Here is a 24166-nt window from a genome sequence, read left to right as displayed (position 1 = left end):
ACGCAATCTCCGGCCCCATAGGGAAGAAATTAAAGGATTGTGAACGTTCAGCGATCATCTCCTTTACACCCATTCCCGCTGGGTGGGTTGGTGGTCGGAACTCGATGTGCAACCACCTCCACGTGGTACGTTCTGGGTTAGTTTGTGTACAGAGCAAGTTAAGCGAAGAGTTTCACAAAAAAAGATCGTGTCATATAGAGGGCTATGTCCATAATCATCGTGAATGTGGCATTCCAAACAAAATCTGGACATTAACTCAAACAATTGAGCCAATATAGCTGAACTTTGACTCATAAATATTTCAAAATTATTTACTGGCATTGCGACAATTTTGTTTTAATAAAATAATTGTATTGTAGCCATCATGTAACTCTAAAAACGACCACATGTAGCTTTTGCCATTGGTGTTGTGCGTGTTGCCCAACTAAACACTTAAAAATCTTTAAGTCCGTTCGGGCAGAGGAGTTGTCCCAAAAGAATTTTAAAAAAATAAGTAAGGTAGGTGCCATTAATGACACCTTCTCCGCACTAACTGTCATCGAAGTTTTAATAAAAGTGCAACACGCTACACCCTACTCTGCCGTGTTGCTACTATACGATATTATTTAAAAAATAATTGTAGTGATATTTTTTAGAACGAAGGTTGAATGGATTTATATTTACTTTCGTATTATGTTTTTTTTTGTGAAGTCCTGTGGTTGGCGTTCATCTACAAAAGAGAAGAAAGCCATTATAATTCTTCTATAGCCTTATCTGTCGAAGGAAGGTTTTAGAAAAAAACAAGTATAAAATAATTTATTTTTTCTTTCCCACTGGTGAAAAGAAAACAAAAAATAAGGAACGAAAGAGACCTTCTTTGTTTGTATTCACAGGCAGGAACACATTATCACCCTTAAATCCAAGCACCGCAACATCTCCTCCTCCTAAACCTCTGAATTTGTGGTTGACCAGGCCACAAAGGCCATGGTTCATTAGGTAAAACAAAATCTTGAGTCATTTCTTACACACAGGATTTTACGCAGATCAAAGCAGAAAAGAACACTAGAACTTTCTCTTATTTAACAATCGTTTTACGATACAGCGATGTTCATCTTCTATTTTCAGTTTTACTAAAGTGTGAAATAAGAAATCGCAGTGTTGCCAGCAATTTGTTATATGTATGCTTTTTCCTAATGATAAGTGATTTGTCACTACTTTGGCAAGCATTCATACACATAAGCATTCATTGCAACATACTTTATCTGCGAAAATAACCCTAAAATATCACGGTTTCAGGTATTTGTTTTTCTTAGTACTTGTTCGCTACAATTTTGCGATACTTGGAGAATATATTGACAATAGTTCAGCACACATATTCCAGCATTTTTCTAAAGCATGGAAGCAGTGTTTTCAGCCATTTGTTTGTTTACAATATTTTGTCGTAAAAATAGGTGAATTTACCCTACTTTTGGCTACACTGCTTTTCTGAGGGACCTCATATGAGATCCAGTTTTTCGGAATATGAACGCGTGGTCTTTGGCAAATCCAAACATAGTATAAATCATCTCACTGCCTCTATTATGGACCAAGTTACATTTCTTAAAGTAAAACTACCCAATTTTCTCCACAAAAAGCTATCAATTTTAAGTGTTAATGCATCCATTGTTTACCGTATTACGATCCTGACTAACTTCCAGTATTTAGTTTTCAATGCATTTACTTCTAAACCCATGTCCCTACAAGCGTTTAGTAAGAAGTTTAATATTATTACTGGAAATTAATGCTGTCACCCATTTCGAACATTTTAAAACCACATATTTTCTAATGTATGGAAATTTTATTCCTTATCGATAGCATGAAACGTTGTAAATAGCTGTAAATTTCCATAACTGATTTCCACGTGGATATGTATATCAACCAATGGTGGTTTTGTCAAGTTTAACCAAAGGTCCAAAATATGCCTTTGAAAACAGTTCTTATTTGTAAAAGAATATATTATAATGGTCGCTTTTGGCTGTTGGAATGGGCTGTCCAAGCTGCTTGATAAAAAAATTAACGTAGTATAATAAAAAAAGCTCCTTCTGTTATAGGCGAAAAATGTTGTATGTGTTGAGAATAAGGGGGCACCGAATTTTACTTAGCCTCGGGCACCCAAATCCCTAGCTACGGCTCTGGTGTTAAAGTAATATCTACTACAAAAATTGAAAATTAATATTTCTCTGTTAAACAGAAATACGTGATTTTAACTATGCGGGACCTCGTTCTGTATCTGAAGATATAAGAACTCTTAAAACTTATAAACACAGAAGAAGAAAACCTTCTTTCACTTTGTCTGTAGCACTTCTTAGATGTACTTTTAGTTTGACACTTGGAACTATAATTATCATTTTGTAATTATTATTCTCGGAATTACTTACATGAAAAGATCAACCTCAGGGTTATATTTTAACTTGTGTTAATAGTTGTTTTAGTGACTCTCAATTTACAGGCAAGCGCTTAGTATGTATTATGTTACATTATGTTAGGTAATTTGGAACTAGGTTAATGTTACCTTTATCTTATAATAAAATACCGTAGCTTATATGAATTCAGTTATATATATTTTTATACAAACACGTGATATTCTTCCAAGTGTAAAGCTCAGCTACCATTATTTTGTTGTAATTTAGATATCTATAAAATGATATGGGTATCATTTTTTTTTAGAAATGCAGTACTAAAATTAATTTTAGAATTGAAGTGGGTAATAGTATACATGAGAACCCCCTCATCTGCGTTTCTTCCGGGTTCTATTACCACTTCTACATGAAATAACTTGAATTTTCTAGGTATTGCAATGGTAAGAAATATACATTTGCGCAAGACATGCAATATGCGTTAAATTCACTTCCCCCACCCACACATAGTCATAGATAAAGTACAAGGGCACTACACATGCAGATATAAAGCAAAGGTACGCAGAGAAAAATCCGTTCTCCGTACAGCGGTATATTGTACAAATATACGGTATCCTCTTGCTTACTATAGAAATCAGTACAGAGCATACGTTATCCGTATGCTACATATGCACTGCCCTTAGGTGTTACATCATGCCGTTGCAGGATATCTGGCATCTAACAGTTTTCCGTATATCACATGCATATACTTATGTTACCTTCGTCGGCTATATGTTATATACGTCCATTTTATGTGAGATCCTGACCGCCTACATTGTTTCATACAGAAAGTACGTATAGATGGAACACTGATACAGAAAGTATTATAAAACATGCGTTTTCAGTTATACGTCTGCTGTACGTTAAGTCCAAAAACCACAGGAAGTAGGCATGTAATGTATCTTTTTAAGTACGTCACCTACATTTTTTTTTCTCAGTGTACGATCTTTTTTTAATTTCGTATCAGTCGATAAGTAAATAAAAGTCGCTTTGTTACCTCCTTTGTAAGTTCGAACATACTCAATGAATAATCCCTAAAAGTATGAGCTTCCTCCTCCTTCGAGAACTGATGCAGCTTCATGTATACTATATAACTATTTTGATTTTTAAAATATTTTGAATTCTTGTTTTTAAGTGCCAATAGTATAAAACAAGTTACTTTCGACAAGATAAATTTTCAGGCAAAGCACGCAAAGCAAGATTACGGCTTAACGTGCCGTGGAAATCTACGTTTGCACCAGGGGAGCGTCATTTCATATTTTGCTTGGGGGGCGGGGGGCAAGACCGCTTGATATAAGTAAAATTTTGCGTTTTTCACTGATTTTCTACCATTCTATTGATAAAATATATATAAAACTCAAACTCAGGGGGGGGCAATTGCCACTCCCTGCCCCCTGACGCCCCTGGTTTGCACGGCTGTGATTATACCAACAATGTTTGATCAATTGATTTCCAACGATTTCATCTCGATGGTACCTCAAGCGTAAGAAAATCGACGCTAATTGGCTCTGGCTGAGGAAGGAAATCCAATGCAATCGTTCGTTACATCAACGAATTTTAAAGCTTGTAAAAACACGCTTATTAAAAAGATGAAAATAGTATAGGCCTACGACCTTAATGCACGATTGCACCCCCTAGGTATTTTGAACCCTCCCCTAAGTTCAACATTCTGGATAAATGACTGCGCATATTTCAACTGATTACATGCTCAGAAGTTCACAGCAGTTCAAACTATGTAAGAGAAACAAATAAAAAACATATGTTAGCTTGCAGCTAAACCCATTGCATCATAATTTTGACGGAATAGTAAAAAACATTGTATATGTATATGTATTTAAAAACCTTGTATTAAAATTATGTTTGTAAGTATGTCCTATAGTCAGGTAAGGAGAGTGGGAGCTAGAAAATATGGATTGAGTCGACCATCATCAGAACAAGGGGTAATTCCAACTAAATGTTTCCCATCTACAGTAAAGTAAGAAGAAGATTTTTCTTTTATTACAAACATCACTGATCTCTTGTTATGATGACTATGTGCTGATTAGTGTATTATTACACAGAATGACAGCTAACATTATTTCAGCTTTACTTAAACTTATGCATACCGTTTTTTTTTATTTCAGTGGTATCATATTTTATGGACAGGCAATTCTGTAAAATTTTACGGAGAAATATCAATTTTGATTTCAAAAGAGGGGCATAACATTGGTAAATCTTGAAAATATCTAGTAGACGTTCTCGAATTGTAAGCAATTAGAACGTGCTGTGAAACCCTGTTGGTACAGTTAGCATTGTTGGAAATTCTTATCTGTAATGAGATAAAGGTACCAAAAAATATTCTAAGGTGTTCCAGTTAGATGCTTTAAGTATCGTAATGACAGTAATGTAAAACAGGCTTAAGCTTGTAATGTCCTTAAACAGAGTAACGAAGTAGTAGAATACGTTAGTGCTGCTGTATTTAAATGTCAGATGAACATTGCACAGGATACAACATAAGCATTTCAAGCAATTTTTCATGCGTAAAATAAAGTAAAAAAAAAAAATACGAAACAGGGATTGTGCTCAGCGTCGTAACTTAGATTTTTCTGGGAAGGCGAGCGCTAATATGCGTATTTGGACTCCAGGGAAAGTTGTTTTCTAATTCTTGGTTTCCTCTTTCCATCTTTCTCTTAGATTGTCGGGTATACGTAGCCTGTAGGCCCTACCTCATTGTATAGTTCGCGGTGCCGGTAGTTACGAGCCTGGGCATGTTCCTACATGACAAAATAATTAACGGGAAAATATTGACAAATATAAAAGCCATGCGAATAAATAATATTTCTAGGGACCCTAAGAGTAGATAGTTTTTACTGAAATCGGCCCACGACTGATTTTTGTCTTATTGTCCTCTTGTGTGCTCTTTTGTTTATGTAATGTAGTGAACGTGTTTGATGCTTCATTTATAATTTCACGTTCGTATTGTATATGGAGTAAGAAAATTTTGTCTTAAAATGAGCCCCCTTGAGCGGGGAGCTTCTATGGGAGAAGTTGCCCCCTGCCAATAACAAGTTGGACCCTGCGTATGCTCATTTAAACGTAAGATTCCACAAGGAAAAGACATCCTGAAGTAAAATGGCATGTGAAAGCAGGTACACATTGACCATGCGTAACCATATAAGCTTTCCAAAAATCTGAGGCACACACAAGGTTTGTGATTTTATGTCATTTGAATCTTTTTCCAATTATCAAAGTAGTAGTAGTCGTCCCCGTATATGCAGCCGAGTCAGCAATTTTTTCTCGATTCTGATTGGCGGATAGAGGTCACGTGACTTGAAGCAAGGCCCACGCGGGAAATTCAAATTTTCAGGTCACGTGATATGACGTCATGAGTCACCCCGCGGGGAAATTCCTCATTCTCTTTTATGACCAAGATTTTTGAAATTTGTTTCCTTTTACGTGTAAGATGAGTACTTTGATACCACGATGCTGATTGGTTTATAAAGGTCACATGATTTCAGACCAGCCACACCGTAAACAGATTACATGGTAAAACGTGGAGATATCCCTCACTCATTTGTTTCCGTTTACAGGTTAGATGAGTGCCTTGGTACCTCGATTTTGATTCGTGGATAGAATTTACATGATCTTAGCCCCCCAGCCCAAGAGGAAAATTCAATTTTTGTTTAGGTTACGTGATATGACGTCATGAGATCAGTCGATTAATTCTAGACCGGGATTTTAGAATTTTGTTCCGTTTTTTTGGTTATCCTTTTTGGTACCTTAAAGTTCCCATGGAGGGTTCAACCCTTTCCTTAAATAACCCTTTTATTGGTATCATGATATTGTACTGAATTTTACATTAAATATTATCGCTCTCTTTCACAGACAAGATGATTACCAGCTTTCTTATCTTGATAGAGAGACAGCCCGCCTTATATGTTTACGTATGGAGAGTCCTTGAATTAGTCGCCTATGTCTCTGGAAAGATACATTTTTTTTAACAATGGTGAAAGAGGGGACCATCCTTGTCGTTTGTAGATTTCTTATAACACATTGTTGTGAGTTTAAGCCATTGTTTTAAACGCTCAGTAAATGTTTCATTAATGAAACAGTGTTGCCAGATTTTTCTTATCTAAACTGCTACTATTCTTTTAGAAACGGTTCCACAGAGTGCAAGAAATTTGAAACTAAAATTTTTTCGAACTAAAAAAATTTCAAAACTAAAAATTTTTAAAGTAAAAAAATTCAAAAAAATGGAACCAAAATTTAATTTTTTCGAAAAAAAATTTAAAATAAACTATCGAACTAAATTTTCAAATCAAAAAAATTTCTAACTAAAAAAATAAAAATTTTCGATCCCAAAAACATTTCGAACTAAAAAAATTAAACAAAAATTTTTCGAACTAAAAAAAATTAAAAATTTTCCAACCCGAAAAAATTTCGAACTAAAAAAAATTAAAGAAAATTTTTTCGAACAAAAAAATTGAAAAAATATTTCAAACCCAACAAATATTAAAAAAAATTTCGAACCAATTTTTAAAAACAAGTTTCGAACTAAAGATGTAAACCACATTTTAAAATTTTCAAATCAATTTTTTTCGAACTAAATGTTAAAAACCAAATTTTGGACTAAAAATTCTTTAATTAATTTTTCAAACAAAATATTTTCAAACTAATCATTTAAACCAAATCTTGGATATATTTTCCAACTTAAATTTTCAAGATTATCATTATTTGAAAACAAATGTTCAATGTTTCAAGAAATAATAAAACATTTTTTTTCAACATATATTTTAACGAAAGGTATGTGCTCTTCTCATACAAGTTTATTAACATAATAAATACAGGATCTAGTTAATGCATATTTTGGACGTGTCATTATCTTCGAATCTTGTAGATGTATCCTGTAAAGAAAAAGAGGGAAACAATGGATTACTTTATGAATTTCTTTGTTTTCTGAAGCAATAAAAATGAGTAAGTATTGATAAGAGGGAAATAAATCTTACTCCTAAATTATGGAACTTTTTAGGCTCATCTTTATTCCTCGGGTACGAGATGACACCATTTCTTCCACTGATGGTGTTGGTGGTTTATAAACTCTTTTGGATACTTCATTTTTTCTTGGTGTTGCTACTTTATGGTCAAGGTTTCCCCTTGGGAACGAGATGACACCATTTCTTCCACTGATTGTGTTGGTGGTTTATGAACTCTTCTGGGTACTTCATTTTTTTCTTGGTGTTGCTGCTTTGTGGTCAAAGAGAGAAAAAAATGGAAAACGACTATGTTACAAGGGCGGCCTCATTGGGTGTTTACAGTTTTTTATTCATCTTCTTCTTTTTCCAGTTCCAACTTCCGTTTTTTAACGTACCCGTACGGAGCCGTATCATAAGAATTGAGTTCTTTAAATCGGCGTTTTGTGTACTGAATACTGTACATTTTTCTTCTTTGCGTGTGACGATGGTATGGTCTTTGGTCCTGCATATTTTATGGGGGATGGTGATGGTGACTTGTCCACGGCATTGATTTGTAATCATTTCTTTTAGCGTGTGGAAATGTAATTGCTGTCCTGCATTGTAATTTAATGTAAATCCTCTAATTTTACATACGTAACTGGTGACGTTGGTGTCTGGATTGAATATTTCTAAGCTGTAATTTTTTGGCCCACCACTGACAAATGTCTTGATGTATGCTCGTTGTCCATAAGACTCCATCTCATCCGATAAGCGTCCCAAGTACGTGGAAGGTTCAGTGGTTGGCTCTCCGGGCTTTTCGGTAAAAATCACAGAATCCGTGTCGAAATATAAAACACGTTCCTGTAACATTTCCAGGTACTTGTACAGTTCCAAACGTGCCTGACATGTTGTAAATGCTCCTAAAACGACATTGGTGTTTCAGTTTTGAACAGGCAGATGTTCATTGTACTCACAGAACGCATACAACATGGTATCATTGATGGGTACAATTTGATGGAGTTCAATGTCGGGGGAACTGAGTTTTTCATAAAATTCTTTCGGGCGATCAATCATTATGATCTGGCTAAAGTTTGTATGCTGAGAAAGCTTTCCCCATAGAGAGTTAACACAAAGCTTAGATAAACTTCTCCGTGCAGGATTATTTTGAATTTTTGTCGGATCCAATGCAATACCTTCACGCTCCAGGAAGGTTTGTATGAATTTTGTTTTATCTTCTTCTGTGACACAGGAACTTGGATAACCAGAAGCTTCCATTTTCGATTTCAAAAATGTATTGATGTATTCCGTGAACAAGCCACCTGTTTTCGTGATGGGGTCATATTGTTCAATGTGATAATCCCAAATTTCAAAAATTTTCAACGGTTGATATCCTAATTCTATTGCCTTTTGTATTTCATATGGTACCCATGTTCCAAAGATACATCGCTCCTGATCGTTGTGCGTACACGTTGCTGTAGGGTCTGGGTTCATTTCTTCGGCACAAGCAGCACACAGTGGAAACAGTAGTTTCTTGTTGCATCGATAAGGCAGGAGACCATGATAAAGATGGCGACTTGGCAATACCGTCATTTTGATCAGACCGTTGACTTTATTTATTGGTGGTATATTTTCATCACCCTGTAGATAAATTCTAGGATGGCCTACAGGGTATTTACCACACTTATTTATGTAAGGATAAAGCGAAACAATATCGCAATATTTTATTTTTTCTCCTGGTTTTTCGTCGACTTGGTGGTGCAATTTCACACAATTGGTCCTTCCTCCAAAAAAGCTATCTCTTGGATTTAAAGGTCTGCGGTTCATGTACGGATGATTCTTGAGATACGTCGCCATTGCTGGATTTTGTTTCAAGAACTGTTTAAATTCGCACTCACACATTTCATGTACAATGTACCGCAATTCACGCAGTCTTGCATTTTTTCGTTGCGTTCGTTCATAACGGAATTCCATGGTGTCTTCTGCATTGTCGAAAATGGGCTGATTACGGCCTGTAGTAATACACACTTTACAGCCGTGATAACAGCAGCCGGCATGCTCATAGACGTGCTCCTCTATCGTCTCAGGATCTTGGTAGTAGCCATCAACATGGAATCCCGCAATAAACACTTCTTTTTGTCGGGCCGCATGTAAGATTGGTTTTTCTTTGTTTTTTTTAATGTACGCCAGCCATTGCACTGCAGCGATCGATTGGGTACTTCTCCACCTATAGCCATGTGCCGGTAGAATTCCAATGGTATTGGGTTTAAGGAAGTTCCGGCGGAATACTAAATTGGAAGCACTTGCAATCGTTATCGTCTCCAAGAAGGGATTCACTTTGGTTTCTGCTTCAAATGACGTCATAAACGAAACGCATGCTTGTCGCAAAACATTGACATCTTGAATACAATAGTTGATAATTTCCTTCTGGAAATCAAACGTGTCATTACGATGATCGTTGTACCACTGCATGAACTGGTTCCTGTCTTCAACGGCTATTTCATCTGCACCATAATACTTCGTTTCTGGAAGTGGTCCAATATACGATTGATTTTCTTTGGTGTTGAAGAAATGCGAGAAGTAGCCTTTGGTTGCGTGTAAATTGAACGCTTTGGACAATTTGCTTAATGTCATAGGCAGGAAGTTCAAAGAATCAATGAACGTAAGATTATTCAAGGTTAAACTGAGTACATGGTCCCATTTAATATGACGTCATTTCTCCATTGGCATTATTTTACCATGGCCTTTAGAATAAAATGTCCATCTCAGCCCTTCGAGTTGTGAGCGAGACAGAAAATCCTATTTATATTAGGACGACGTTCCCGCAAGTACTGCAGAGAATCATAAACTGGATCGTCTACTTGGAAAATATGCTGGCACTGACCACACGTACTGCAATACTGCTGGATATTATCGTTTTCAACACATGTGTAACATACTTGTTGTGCAACCAATAAATTCGGAACGTGTACATACATATTATCGTCAATATTTTTGTCCTCCATGGATTCTATATAAAACAACAACAAGGCTTTCTTTGCGTCCATAATTGAAGGAACATAAGGTTTCAAGCATTGTCGATCAGGAAGCATAAAATATTGGTGTGATCCCGGAATAATCTTCTTACATACATTACAAAAAATCGCATTACAGGCATGAATGCGTTGTCCAGTATGCACAATAGAATATACTCTGTAACATTTAGTACATTGCTTCACCATTTTACAAACAAGTTCCCCATTATGATATATTGCATTCCGATGATTGTTAAAACATTCTTCGCCGTAAAATCGATGATTGCAGTCGTTGCACAATATCGGTGTTTGGTTCTTTTTCCATAGAGGTCTCTGTAAGCATTTTGAACATGTTACAGGACAATTTTTTACATGTCTGTTACGTTCACTATACTTTTTTATGGCAAGCTTCACAGTAGAACTTGGTTACAAAGCAAGCAGTTAAAGATTGAATGATGTCAACATGTCCAGCCAAACAAATCAAATTTATGGGAGTGCGATTTTCGTCGTTGGGCCCCTCGTACATGATGTCATGACCTGTGAAACTAGTGTACACTGTAATTTTATATTCTTTGAGGTATGATTGGAATTGTCGAATTTCATTTACACTGGCACCATGATCCAAATTGACTCCTACATTTGAACATAACGCATCGACTTCTTGGTCCAAAACACATTTTGTTTGATGCTGATATTGCGTATGTCGTTTCACATCTACATACTTGTACTTTTTCAGGCCAATAGCAATAACAAGGGCGTACCCCAGACACCTTGAATCTTGATTTTCTACGCGTACAGTCCCTCGCTTCCAACGTAACAATTGTTCGTTCTCCAGTACTCCTTCCCGCAAACCGCCATACCCACGTGGAATATCCACACAATGAAAATGAACGGTGATTGGTTCGTGCAGGAGAAGTGAATTGTTACTTTGTAAAACTCTTTCGAACGAGGCCAACATCGTCTTCAGAGTCAGATTTCGTGCTTGGCGATAACTCACCCAATATGGCTTATTGGTGTTGCGTGGCGATATTACCGATAAACCAACCATCGCCTCATCATCGACATTGGCTAATAAATGGTCCAGGATTGCTTGGAAACTGTTATGAACGTATCGGATAATAGCGGTTCCTACGAGTGGTGCGTTAAATTGAATTTCGAGCATTCTGCCCTCAATGTCAAATCGTCTATAATGACGAGTGACTTCGGTACGAACAGTAAAACCCGATTCGGCCATGGTTAAAAAAGGGGAAAACAAACAACCAGGTATGATAAAATATGTAATGGGGAAAAAGGAATTGACCAGCGTGAATTTACTACAAAAGAAAAGAAGAAAGAAAAATCTTAATCACCTCATAAACAGGAAATCATAACATTGATGTAAAATTCTTAACTAAGCAATTCATGTAAAGGTCCTGAGTTTGATTCCCTGGCGGGTGCGTTCAGAATCCCATTATTAAATACAAGAGCGATACAAATTCACTGCAAGCTACTGTTTAAATTTTGATATACATAGATTAAAAATGATATGATATTGTAAAATCGTTTTTAAATCAGTTTAACTTTCTGGGTATAGGTACCATCTTATTCTCTCAAACATCTATTTAAACTTGATTTTGGATCAATTTCTACGTTACGTGTTATAAAACTGTAATAGATAGCAAGATGAAGTTTTCTTCAATCATTTAAGGCTCCTAAGAACATTTCCATCTCTATTCTTAGTTGTATCTCTCTTGTGACTTGGCTAATTATCATTTTTCATTTCGCCGATGTAGAGTTGAAAACTTGTTAAGGCTGAGGCTTCATTCCTAGAGTTCACAATGAAATCCATTGTAACCTTTTGGAGAATACTTCCTTGACCACAGGTCTTCGTACTACAAGTGATCATCTCGATTGAGATCAGTCAGTGGAACATTCCCCTTCCAAGCAGGCAATAGTTGTTATAGTTGTATTGCCTTCACAATAGTTAATCGCATGCGCAATTTCATCTTCCTCTTGAGTTATGTGTTCTCTTGATCGTATTGTAACACTGACTACAATTACTGGTTGCCTGATATTTTTCATTGATATAGTGGTCTGTACTAATTGTTCAGGAGTGGTAATTAATACTTGTCGGTAAAATAATATATTCTTCTTTGTTTCTCACAGTAATTTAACAAAAACGTCTAGTTCTTTTCTTAGTATGTTTTCGCTATTTCCGGATATAACATTTTTAGCTGTTTTTTTAGTACGTTTTCGCTATTTTCGGATATAACATTTTTTCACCTTTCCTCTTTTATCTTGGATTTGATATCCCTTTCCTTCTGCAGCAGGTGTATTGATCTCTGTTAGTGAATATTCTCCGCTCTCGTCTCTACCGAATAGGACATTGTGTGTAGTCGTTTGACAGACAGCGATGCAAAATGTGATAGTAGGAAATAAAAATAATTGTTTGTAGCGACGAATTTAATTACGTTTAAGAACAAAATAATCTCTTTCAAAAAAAGTCACCTTTGCAACTATACGGTAATGGGATATTTTTCTCCAGTCTACATTATAGCACTAATATTCTTTATCTATAACACTTCCTGAACTTGTCAGTTACGGTCTTCCTAAGCTTACACAAAGTACAAAAGTCGTTAGCTTTATACTGGTTAATGAACAAAGGAATACATCAGCAAATAAGCGTCGAATACGGGGCTGAGCAACCAGATCAAATTTACTTCTGCAAACAACTCATTGTTGGAAACTGGCATGTGATATGGTGCTTTAGAACAATCTTGGAGCATACTTTTCTTATGTCCAAATCCTGTGATAAAATTTGATGAACCTAAATCCGTTCAAATTCAGAATACTGTTTCTTTTTCTTGCAACGATTCAATCATCTTGTGTCACGAAATGATTAAATCATTCCACATTGTTAACTCATTTTCAGGTCTTTCATTCCATATTGTTTAAAGTCTTTCTGCACGAAATTTGTTTTCAGCTTTGTAAACTTAATTATGCCATTTAATATTTGTGACTTGGATGAAGAAAAGTTTGCATAAACCCTTTGTAACTATTATAAGTCATAGTAGTAGATTGGCGAAACTTTACTCAAACTATATAGCAAATCAATGATCAAACTCAATTACCGCCACTTTGTCAAAACATCCCGCAACCGCAACCTCTCAAACAGAGACGCTCTCATCATTGTTGTAGGATTGGTGCAAATTCATAATTCTGCTAAGTCGATGATAATGGTTTAATTAAACTGCCATGTGGAGCTGGAAGCAGCAGTTTGTTGGTGCGTGCAGAGAGCCTTCAGTCTAATTTCTTCTATAAATTACGGGTCATTCCTTGTTAGTCAGACATTTATTGTAGTATCAATTCTTCACCAAATTTGGAAGTCGATTTCTTAGAAAATATGGTTATGAAAAATACAGATTTTTCGATATGATGATCAGTATTATGAACACTATCTAAGAATCGTATTGGCTCTTTGGTACCTTGTTACAACTTCGTTGGGTTTCTGTTTTATATTTCACAGCGAGAGTCGTGACAGATCTGAGACTATTTCGAAAATTTAGATCCAAACAGAATAACGGGACGAAAAGATATTAATAATATATGTTTATTAACTGAAAATTCCCTCACGAGTATAATTCACTTTCGAACATGATTCTTAAGCAATGTCAAATAAAAGATTTATTCTCATCTTAAGAAGCTAATTTAACAACGTCCATAACAGTATAAATATTTAAAAATGTATTTCTTCCAAGTATATATTTTAACTCTCGGGACAAATCAAAATCCAACGAAATAAATCTGCTACAAGAAGGTTGAAAAATTAGAACAATCAATTTCAAAATGGACAAATACTTTACATGAATGAAGCATACGACGGAATTTCTAATACAATTTTAATTTTTTGACACAATTCGAATATATGTTTTGGTACTTGATTCCTGTGAACATCGTGATGAATACGTACCACATGTATCGTTACTTTGTCTTACTTTCCTCAATTCAATTATTCTCCCATTTGGCTTTGTACATACATTAAACACCTTGGATGATTCCTAAAGTTGTGTGTGCCTAGCTTGGGTCTACGTTTTACCTCTCCTATATACACCAACTCCCTCCTTGGGTGTACAATGAAAAAATGGTTCTTACCAATACTATCGTGTGGTAATATCGGTAATAATGTTGACCTTTGTCCATTAGAAAAAGCATTTTGATAAATGACGTCTTCTCTTTCAGGAGAAATTTCATATTTTGCTGTATAATCATTTAATGAAACTGCAATAAATGAATGAGTTTTTCCGTCACGCCGGGCTCAGTCTTAAGTACATTCCTATGGTGCAAGTAATCCTTTCCTCAATCCCTCGTCAGGTAATTTTGTGGTGGACAACATGTTGCTAGTAGGTTCTTCAGGTTACTCTCGTTTTGACCCACTTTCTCTATCCACCAATATTCCGCTATCGTGCACTTGGTTTAATCGTCGTCTTCTGTAGACTAACAGGAATAAAGGTGACACGTAATACTCAAAGCTTCCTTTTCCTTTTATTTTTTTCGCAGTGCTCCATTTGAAACTGATATACATATAAGAATAAATTTATTTCAAGCTCCATTTATGCTAAACTCTCTGCTCCCTTGGACGTTATCTCGGAAATGAATCAACACTATTGCATGTTAGAATATTTATCATTTGACCATAGTGATATCCTCTCTGAGCTATTCAGATTTACGATTCGGAGTTGTAACTAACCTCAGAGTAGACTTAAGGTTGTTTTATTCATAATTAAAACTATAGTCTTTTGCAACCTTTTCTGCATACAATTCTCCATTTTCTTCAATTTCAATTAAAACTCTTATTTTATTTTCAGAGATGCATGCCAGGCAGGAGAGGATGCGCGATTGCTGTGGCTTGCCATTGAAGACTGGTACACTACTTATTGGGTTAGCGAGTTTGGTTCGTATTCTATTTTCCTATTAATTGTGAGTTGGTGTAAATATTTAACTTACAAACTGCATACTTGACTTAACGCATAAATAACGTTTTTTTTAAATTGAAGAGTTCAATGTAATAAGGACCCATAATGAGAATCCATGTTCTGAGAACATTTCAAATATAAATTAATTTTTAATTAACGTTTGTACATATACACCCTAAAAGAGAAAAATAGATTTATTCTTTTTCTTCTACAAAATACACAGAAAAAGAGTTTGTTTCATTTTAACATAAAGACGAATGTTCTTTAAAAAGCTTAAATAGGCCCTTTTAAAGGATAGCGACTTTTCATTATACTCGCATATACATATCGCAGCAGTCGTTTTACTCACATTCTGAAAATGAATTAAGAAACGTAGTTGCAAGTAAGGAATGAAGTTTCAAGTAAACAAAACAACATATGTGTGACAATAATACATTAAAGTACTTCATGTATTATGTAGAAACTAGACATGTAACAGTAATGGACACTAGAAACACTTTATGTATTATGCACGGCAGGTAAAACACTTACGAAGATCACCCTTTGCATCCCTAATGTTTGGCTTTTGTTTAAGTGTTTTTTTCTTGACGGAACGCTTCGTAATACAAATCAACAACACTTGAGATCAGAAAATGGAACACACTCCATATGTACTGTTCTTTTCTCCGTATGTCTACTCTGTAGTAGACCTAACAGCAGGTAACCTTGAACCATTTCTGTAAAATTAAGCAAACGACTTTCCTTGTTTCCCAACGTTTACTTTCGTGCAACATTACCTTTACAACTTTCCCACAAATATAACTTCAGCTCAGATATTTGCTTTCGTCTCACGACTACCTACATTTCTTTGCTGTAGCAATATCAAGACTTAAAATATCGGAATGAAATTTTACAGACGTGTAGAATTAATACCATATCATTTAAAAGTGCAATCTCACTAAAAAGGGCTCATGGCAGTATGGGTCACTATTACATAGAAATCCTCAATTAGAATATACTTTAATAAATCATATAGTGAAATATTTTATCAAATGCTTCATGATAACCGTGTAATTACCGTAGGCGTCTTTGGTGGGAGTGATCCAGATTCGATGCCCAGCGGCGACCATGTGCTTCGGATATACGTTAAGCCGATATTCACGTTTCTTATATCACTGCTGCTGAAGTGAACGTTAAACACAAATCATCATATTGGATCATTCTATGCCAATCACCTAATTTTAAACACGACCGTGCTTCACTGCCTCTTAATAATTCTTAATAATTTTATAAAGGAGGCAACCCATGTCAATTCACCTAGAACAATGTGTTTCAATGTTTCGGATTCTCTTCAAATTTTTCATACATAAATACCAATGCAATTATGCAAAATTTATTTTTTTCCTATTGTTTTTTGGGTGAGAAATGAGTCGGGGACAAATTATTGGAAAATGTGAACTTTGCACCAATTTCGCTTTCGGCATTCATTATCATCGAACTAAAATTGCTATAAGTGTCTTAATTTTCAAGTTATTGGGATCAGCGAGGCGTCAAATGAAAGCTTAATTTCTGCTGCTTCCGCAGATTCTATGAAACTTTGCAACAGGCTACACTGTCAAATTGTAACTTGCATACAAATCAAATTTTAGATTCTTTTTGCAAAGTCTGTCATTGCCCAAAAGTTATCACTAGGAAACTTTTGAAACTTTTTTGTATATTCATCTTAACACGTACATGATATGGTTAAAAATAAAAGGGTGTATTCTGTATTTTTGTATTTTTGTAGATATTATTTTTTTCATGTACAGAAATATACAGTTTTAAGTTTTCTTAGTAGTTGTGTCATTCATCGTAAGTTACATCTGTGAATCTTTTGAAACTTTTTTTATACAATCATCTTATCACATATATGATCTGGTTAAAAACAAAAAAAGTGGTTTTGGTAATTTTGTTCCTTTATTTTACATGTACGGAAATATATAATTTGTTGTTACAAATTCTGTCATTGATCATAAGTTACAACTACGAAACTTTTTAAGCTCTTTTTTACAGAAGCATTTTAACACATATATGACACTGTTAAAGAAAGAAAAAGAGAGTTGTTATTTTTGCAATTTTAATTATTATTACTATAATTTTTAATATTTGAATTTTAAATGTATAGAAGTACACAGTTTAGGGTTGGTAACAGATTATACCTTTCCTCTCAAGTAGGGATTGTAAATTTCGAAAATTTAACGTTCCAGATTCCGGAAACTAGAATCGGAAAAAAATTTGAATTCGGAAAGTGAAATTTAGGATTCCGGAAAACAAATTTTCGGAAAACCAGACTCCGAAAAAAATTTCATTCCTACTCTGCAGTGCGAACTGTCACACTTTAAAATTTTTAAGATCAAATAATAATCTTAGTAATTACTAGGTGTGCTTAAGAATAAAATTGTTTTAATGTGTAGATTTGCTACTACCATAACATTATCTTTTTGGTACTTTAACTCTGCCTTTCGTTTTCTCACAGTTGTACCATAGTTAAACTTTTTATAGGATCAGTTTCCATTCATTTGGTATTGTTAAATAATAAAAAGGGAGGATTTTTTTCTAAATATGTTGTGGTTTTGTGACTGGAAAATATAGGCCTACCAATGTAAGGGTTGAGAGACTATTACAAAACCTGCCCACAAAAATAAGAAATACTAGACGGATATACATAGAAGTAATCCATAAACATACATGTCGGTAATTCTTCTCAGAATTACACAGATTTGCATTCAATATGTTTTGCCCTATTTATCACATCTCTTCCTTTCCATTGATGATATGAGGTCTTTGCTAATTTTGGTTTCAGTAGCGTATGTGAAGGCTAGGAAATGGAACAGAAATTTCCGAGATTATGTTTTCAAAAGGTACCCAACAAAAGTTTTCACTTTCTACCCATTAGAATATAGAAGGCCCAGAGTGATTCCTGTATTGCTCATACAAGTTCATGATTCATACACAAAAATAATAATTACAAAAATACAAAAGCACCATTTTTATACTTTGACCATATCATGTACGTGCTAAGATGATAATGTTTCTATTAAAACGTTTCAAAATTTTCATAGTTGTAACTTACAAGCAATGACACAATTTGCAACAAAACCTAAGACTGTATATTACCGTACATGTAAAATACATAATATAATAATTACGAAAATAAAAAAAACACCGTTAATTTTTAAACCATACCATGTTCGTTTTAATGGGAATGTACGAAAAAAGTTTCCTAGTTGTAACTTTTGAGCAATGTCACACAGTCACAATGTCACACTTTGTACAAAAACCTAAAATTTTGCTTTATAGCACACTAATGTTTGACAGTGTACTCTTTTGCAAGTTTGATAGGATGTACTGAAAGAGCAGAAACGAAGCCTTCATTTGACACCTGGATAAGCCCAATAGATATGGTAATTTTAGTTATATGATGCTGAGGGTCGGAAAGTGAAAGTGAAATCCACATTTTCAAAATTTGTTCCCGGCTCATTTCTCATCCACGAAATCGGATAAAATAGTTTAGCATAATTTCATTGTTATGTATGTATGTAAAATTTGAAGAGAATCCGAAATTCTGAAACACATTGCTCTAGGTGAATTGACATGGGTTGACCCTATTATAAAATCATTCAGAATTTAATCTCAGACACTAGGGGTAGTTTTAAAATTAAATACAGAAATCATTTCAGGGATCAGAAAACCGTATCCACGAAAATGTAGTGATGAACTATATGTCGTCATAAATATATTTTTATTATAGATATATAAAAATATTATGTCGTAGTTTTTATTTATTTATTTATATACCTTATTATAACTGATAATAATTAACGCAGGATAAAAGAAGCCTAAAATCGCGTATTTTATGAGTTTATAAACTCCAATATTCAACTACTGATATATGCGTCCTCTACAATCATACCATAAGTTGAGACTTCTGGCTCTTGGCTCTATTTATCGGTCTATTAATTCCCCTGAACACTAGTGAAGTATTACGACATGCTCACTGATTATCTACTTCCTTCCAATATCCCAACAATTGACAAAACTTTAGGGTAGTTAAAACTAGCATTTTATTTCCGTAATTGCAAGCAATGCTTACATGTGTAAATTACACCTCAGTTCATCTCACTTATATCTTTAGTCGGGTGTACATACAAAGAATATCTATGCACTTTCGATTCTACAACATTGGACTTTATCGGGAATATCCTATAATCGTAAACTATCATAATGTAGAATTAACATAACTGGAGAAGGAATACTTTAGTTACAAATGATGATCAAACGCAATATAGGAAACAGTATTGCTTTAAGCCGGGTAAGGCGTATTTTATTAGTGTCAGTTAAGCATTGGTCTTCATCGTATAGGTAAAAATAATAATAATAATAATAATAATAATAATAATGATGATAATAATAATAATAATTATTATAATTTTAATTATAATTATAATATAGAACACTCTGACAACTGAAAATTTCATACTTGAATTTTAGGTTCCCAAAAACAAGTCAGGAACCTCTTTCATCTGTTTCAACTTATTGTTCTTTACATGAGAAAGAAATAAAGGATCACTAACATAACAGATAATTATGTCTGTATATGAAGTCGTTAGAAAATCCTGCGTTACTAAAATTAATCAGTAGTAGACAAACCCCTATAGGAAGCTATCGCTTTTGAAATGTATATGTCCTTCAAGCTGTACTTGCTTTAATCGAGATATTCGCAACGAATTACACAGATTGATAATAAAGAAATAAATCAACGTTTTTCCAGTAAGTATCCAAGCACAATGCAATGGTTACTTCTTCTGCTATCTGGATCCAGTGAACATTGGCATAATCTGAAAACACTGCATTTTTACTGGAACATTTAACATAACTCCTAGAACACCTAGTAGTCAATAGTAATACGTTGTATATCTTTGTTTTACAAAATATTCATAAAGAATGAATTATTTACAACGCTTATATCAAAACATTTTGAAGACTTACTTTACGTTTTATGAACATATATTACTTTAACAACATTATGATGTGGAGAATGTAGTTTGTTATCAATATATACTCAAACATACAGTTATCTTTGTCGTCATTTTGGAATCAAATTTAGTGACGTTTTTCTCTTTTACAACATTGCTCAAAGAAGCTCAATTAATACAATGATTTTTAAAATGTACAAAAAAGAAACCATTTTAACTATTTAATTCTTACCTTGGGAAAATATTAAAAGGAAATGTTGTAGGAACATACCTTGCTTCAGATAAGTATACGCACTGTTTTCAATTTTGGTATTACGCTGTCAAATATAATATCTATAAAGTGGTAAGCTTGAGGACAAATATTACTCGTTAAAATATTAACATCTTGTTTTAAATTCGTTATTAAATAGGTACGAAAATAATTTCTGGGACACAAATTTTTGCACCGTTTTGGAACCAAAATTTAGTAACCTTTTGTTCCTTTTTCCTACCTTGCAGTAAGAAGTTAAATTCGTATATTAACTTTAAAAATAAAAATAAGTAATACATTTCAATTAATTTTTGCGTAAATACGTTAATGACATTCTCCCTTAACCCTTGTCCGGGCAACCGGGGCCTTCCAGGCCCAGTAGTTTCATTTTTCTAACATTTCTCAATAACCATACATATTTCGAAGACAAAAAATACTGAATTCTTCTATCTTTCGTCAAAGTTAAAATCATGAGCATAACGAGTTGGTAAAGCTAATGTTTTTTTTCAATTTTAAAATCTTTTCCTGACGTAACCGGGTTACCGGGGCCTAGGAGGCCCCGTATAACTTTAGTAAAATTTCTGTCAACTATTAGACCAAATTGCCACATAATTATCTATTGAGCACGTGACTATTGTAACCTTTAGTCGGAACAGTATGCGGCAACAGACATTGAATTTTGAGTGTTCTTCACTTAAAATATATACTGGGCATCACACGCCCCGGTTACCCGTTTACGTTACAAAAATGTCTGGACAGGATTTGCTATTCTGCTTGGCTTACAAAAGCGTGACACGAAGTTTCGCTACTTGACAAAAATATATACCGGTACATTGTAGACTAGTCTAAACAGTAACTGACAATAGACATTGATTTTGTGTATTCTGCACTTAAAATATATACTGGGCCTCACAGGCCCCGGTTGCCCGTTTACGTTACAAAAATGTCTTGCCCGGATAAGAGTTAACACTTGGAGTGTGTATGATGAACTATTTTCTGTTCAGGAGTTGGCAACCCACGCGTACCTGTAATTTTTGTAACGGCAGGGACCAAAGTAATAAATAATTCTCTTTTATTATCTGCAGTAAACTTTTGTAATTACAGCAAATTGTAAACGGGTATCCATTCAAATACAATTCCCGCATTTAAGTTATGTTGCGGTTCCTCCGACGATATTCACCTTGCAAACATTACGTGTAAGGCTAATTCTGCCCCTGCTGTTGTCAATTGCAATTTTGAAGTCCCATTTCAACCCCGAGTTGACCGCTTCAGTAAATCATCTAAATATGTTAAATGATTACCCAATTTTACCTTCAGCTGACCAAGTTAGTATATAATCTATGTGATGACGTAGTATTAAAATTAAAATTCAATTTTAAATATGTGGAACAGTTTACAAAATATACGGATCTCCAGTTATATGCAATCAAATATTTGACCTTTGTTTGACCTCAAATTGACCACTTGGATCATTGATACATCTCCTAAGATATAAAAATGTTTCCCATTAGCATAGACGATCTTCTGTCAGCGTTCTGGAAGACCATGAATTCGATCTCGAAGAAAGTATTTGAACTGGAGTTTCCAAGGAATGGGACAGGTGCAATATCTGGGGAGTATAGCAGATGTTATTTTGCTTCCATGTGTGGATTGGCTTTGCTCCGTAACATAAGGACTTGTTCTATATTTTTGTATTAACCTTATGACACTAACCTTTCAAAATTACGTTTATGCCAACCTGGAATCCGTAGTTACTTCTAACATCCGCAGAACGCTTTCTTTAGGCAGTCCTAGACGAGAAACTGCAACTAAATGACAGAACTTTTTCAATGTAATTTTGCCTGAAACGCATAGTTTCCTGTATATTTGAGTAGTAATTTGCTCCGGGAACATTGGAATGCAAATAAAATTGAACTATTTCCTAAGTAATACTATACAGGAAGTACACTTTGTGTTAAAGAGACTTTATTTCTTTCAAAAATATGTGCATAGTAACATCCAGTAAGGCATTCAAATTCTAAGAGAATAATAACACCATCTTCTGACTATTTTTAGAACCACACAACTCACTTGTCAGTGGAATAAATATTTACTTTTATTTGTGTTGTCGTTGTTAGGAACTACCAATTAGCAAGTTTTATTTATATGTCTGCGCATATGGAAGCATGGAAAACCATGGTATCCGTACGGACCCCAGGTGTGCTAAATACGTTTTGGTTCTTAAATATGCTTATAATTTCTAAATACAAAAGCGTACAAGAAGTAAATTGTTATGAGAGAATTGAAAACATTAAAAAGAGATGTCCCAAGTCGTGGATAAGAAAATGAAACAAACAGAGAAAATATATGAACATAATGAAGCCTGGGTTCCGCACGGACCCCAGGTTGGCGTCATAACGTTAATGCTCTCAAATACGGTGATAAGAATAACAGGAAGGGTTTAAATGAAAGAGACTTTGTACTCACCCTGTACTTCGTCGGGGACGCTGCAGTAGTCCCAAATACGATTATCTTAAACAGCAGAATAAGGGTATGCTCCGCACAGTACCTCAAAAACTACTCATAAGAGTCATATCATCTTGTTGAACGCTACGAAATTCATTAAATCGAAATTACGAGCGCCCTCTCGATTTATGTGAAGAATACATATTGCAGTTCTGTTGTAACAAAAAATCCGAATCTAGCTGAAAAACGGTTCTGGCAACGGAAATGTTAAATAGGAATTGCAAAAATATGCCATAGCCTTATAAAAGTCCCTACATGTAAGGGGTAAAAAGGTTGTAATTTTTGCTATGTTACATAAGGGTTCAAAGGTGTAATAACAAGTCATTTCTTTTATTATCTCTTCTATGTTACATAGAGTTAAAAAGTATGCTAGTAGCTTTTATTAATAGTATGTTATAATTTGGTTATGTTAAGTATGTTCGCAGTCTGCTCATGTGTAATTGGAACCGGAACTGGCAATGTAATTGAAATTGGACTTGTACATACGTCTCCAAGTGCTTCGTAGACCTTGTGTGTGTGTGAATGAAAAATGGGCCACAGTCTTTTATAATCGTTCAAGAAATGGGGTCGCAATAGCCTACTCGTTGCGTAGTCTGCTCGGATGGGGGGGGGAACCGGCTCTGGTAATGGAACTGCAGTCGGAGACGGAACCGGAACCGGGACTGTAGCAAGAACTGGAAATTTTGCTCATGCGGCACAAGATGCTCCGTAACCAAAATGTGTGTGTGTGAGAGCTGAAAAGGAAACCACACGGAAGCTTGGAGCGAACCACTGGTCTACTATGTTGAATAGGAGTTGGAATATGTGCTCATGGTCCTATGTTGTAGTATTTGCAGTCTGTGATCTGCTGCTGCTGCTAATGTGTTAACTCGGAGAACCGTTAGTGGGGGTCTGGAACTGTAATTTATACTAAACTGGAACTGTGACAGGGTACACAATTGTGTATACTATGTTTTTTAGAGAATGAAAATTAGGTCATAGTCTTTTATGACCCTTCAAAAAAGAAATTGTAGCAGCCTAACCGTTGCGTAGCCTGCTCCGAAACCGGTACTGGTACTGGAACGTAACTCGGAACAGGAAGCAGAAAAGCTTCCGCAATTGCTACAATA

The 24166-nt window shown here is 34.8% G+C and overlaps 1 protein-coding gene across 1 annotated transcript in view; it reads left to right on the top strand.

Annotated features, from left to right (window-relative positions):
- The first annotated feature begins 2301 nt into the window (after positions 1 to 2301).
- Positions 2302 to 24166, top strand: part of LOC145681647 (uncharacterized) — a 227172-nt gene continuing 205307 nt past the window's right edge. The window contains exons 1-2 of the mRNA XM_081753269.1: positions 2302 to 2467; positions 15201 to 15286. Of these exons, the coding sequence (XP_081609395.1) occupies positions 15203 to 15286 (84 nt within the window). The 5' untranslated portion in view covers positions 2302 to 2467; positions 15201 to 15202. The remainder of the gene's footprint in view (positions 2468 to 15200; positions 15287 to 24166) is intronic.

This window comes from Thermobia domestica, chromosome 3 (assembly GCF_964235325.1).
Source record: "Thermobia domestica chromosome 3, izTheDome1.hap1.1, whole genome shotgun sequence".
Taxonomy (NCBI): Eukaryota; Metazoa; Arthropoda; class Insecta; order Zygentoma; family Lepismatidae; genus Thermobia; species Thermobia domestica.
Note: the sequence above shows the minus strand (reverse complement) of the source record. Positions and strands in the feature narration are given on the sequence as shown.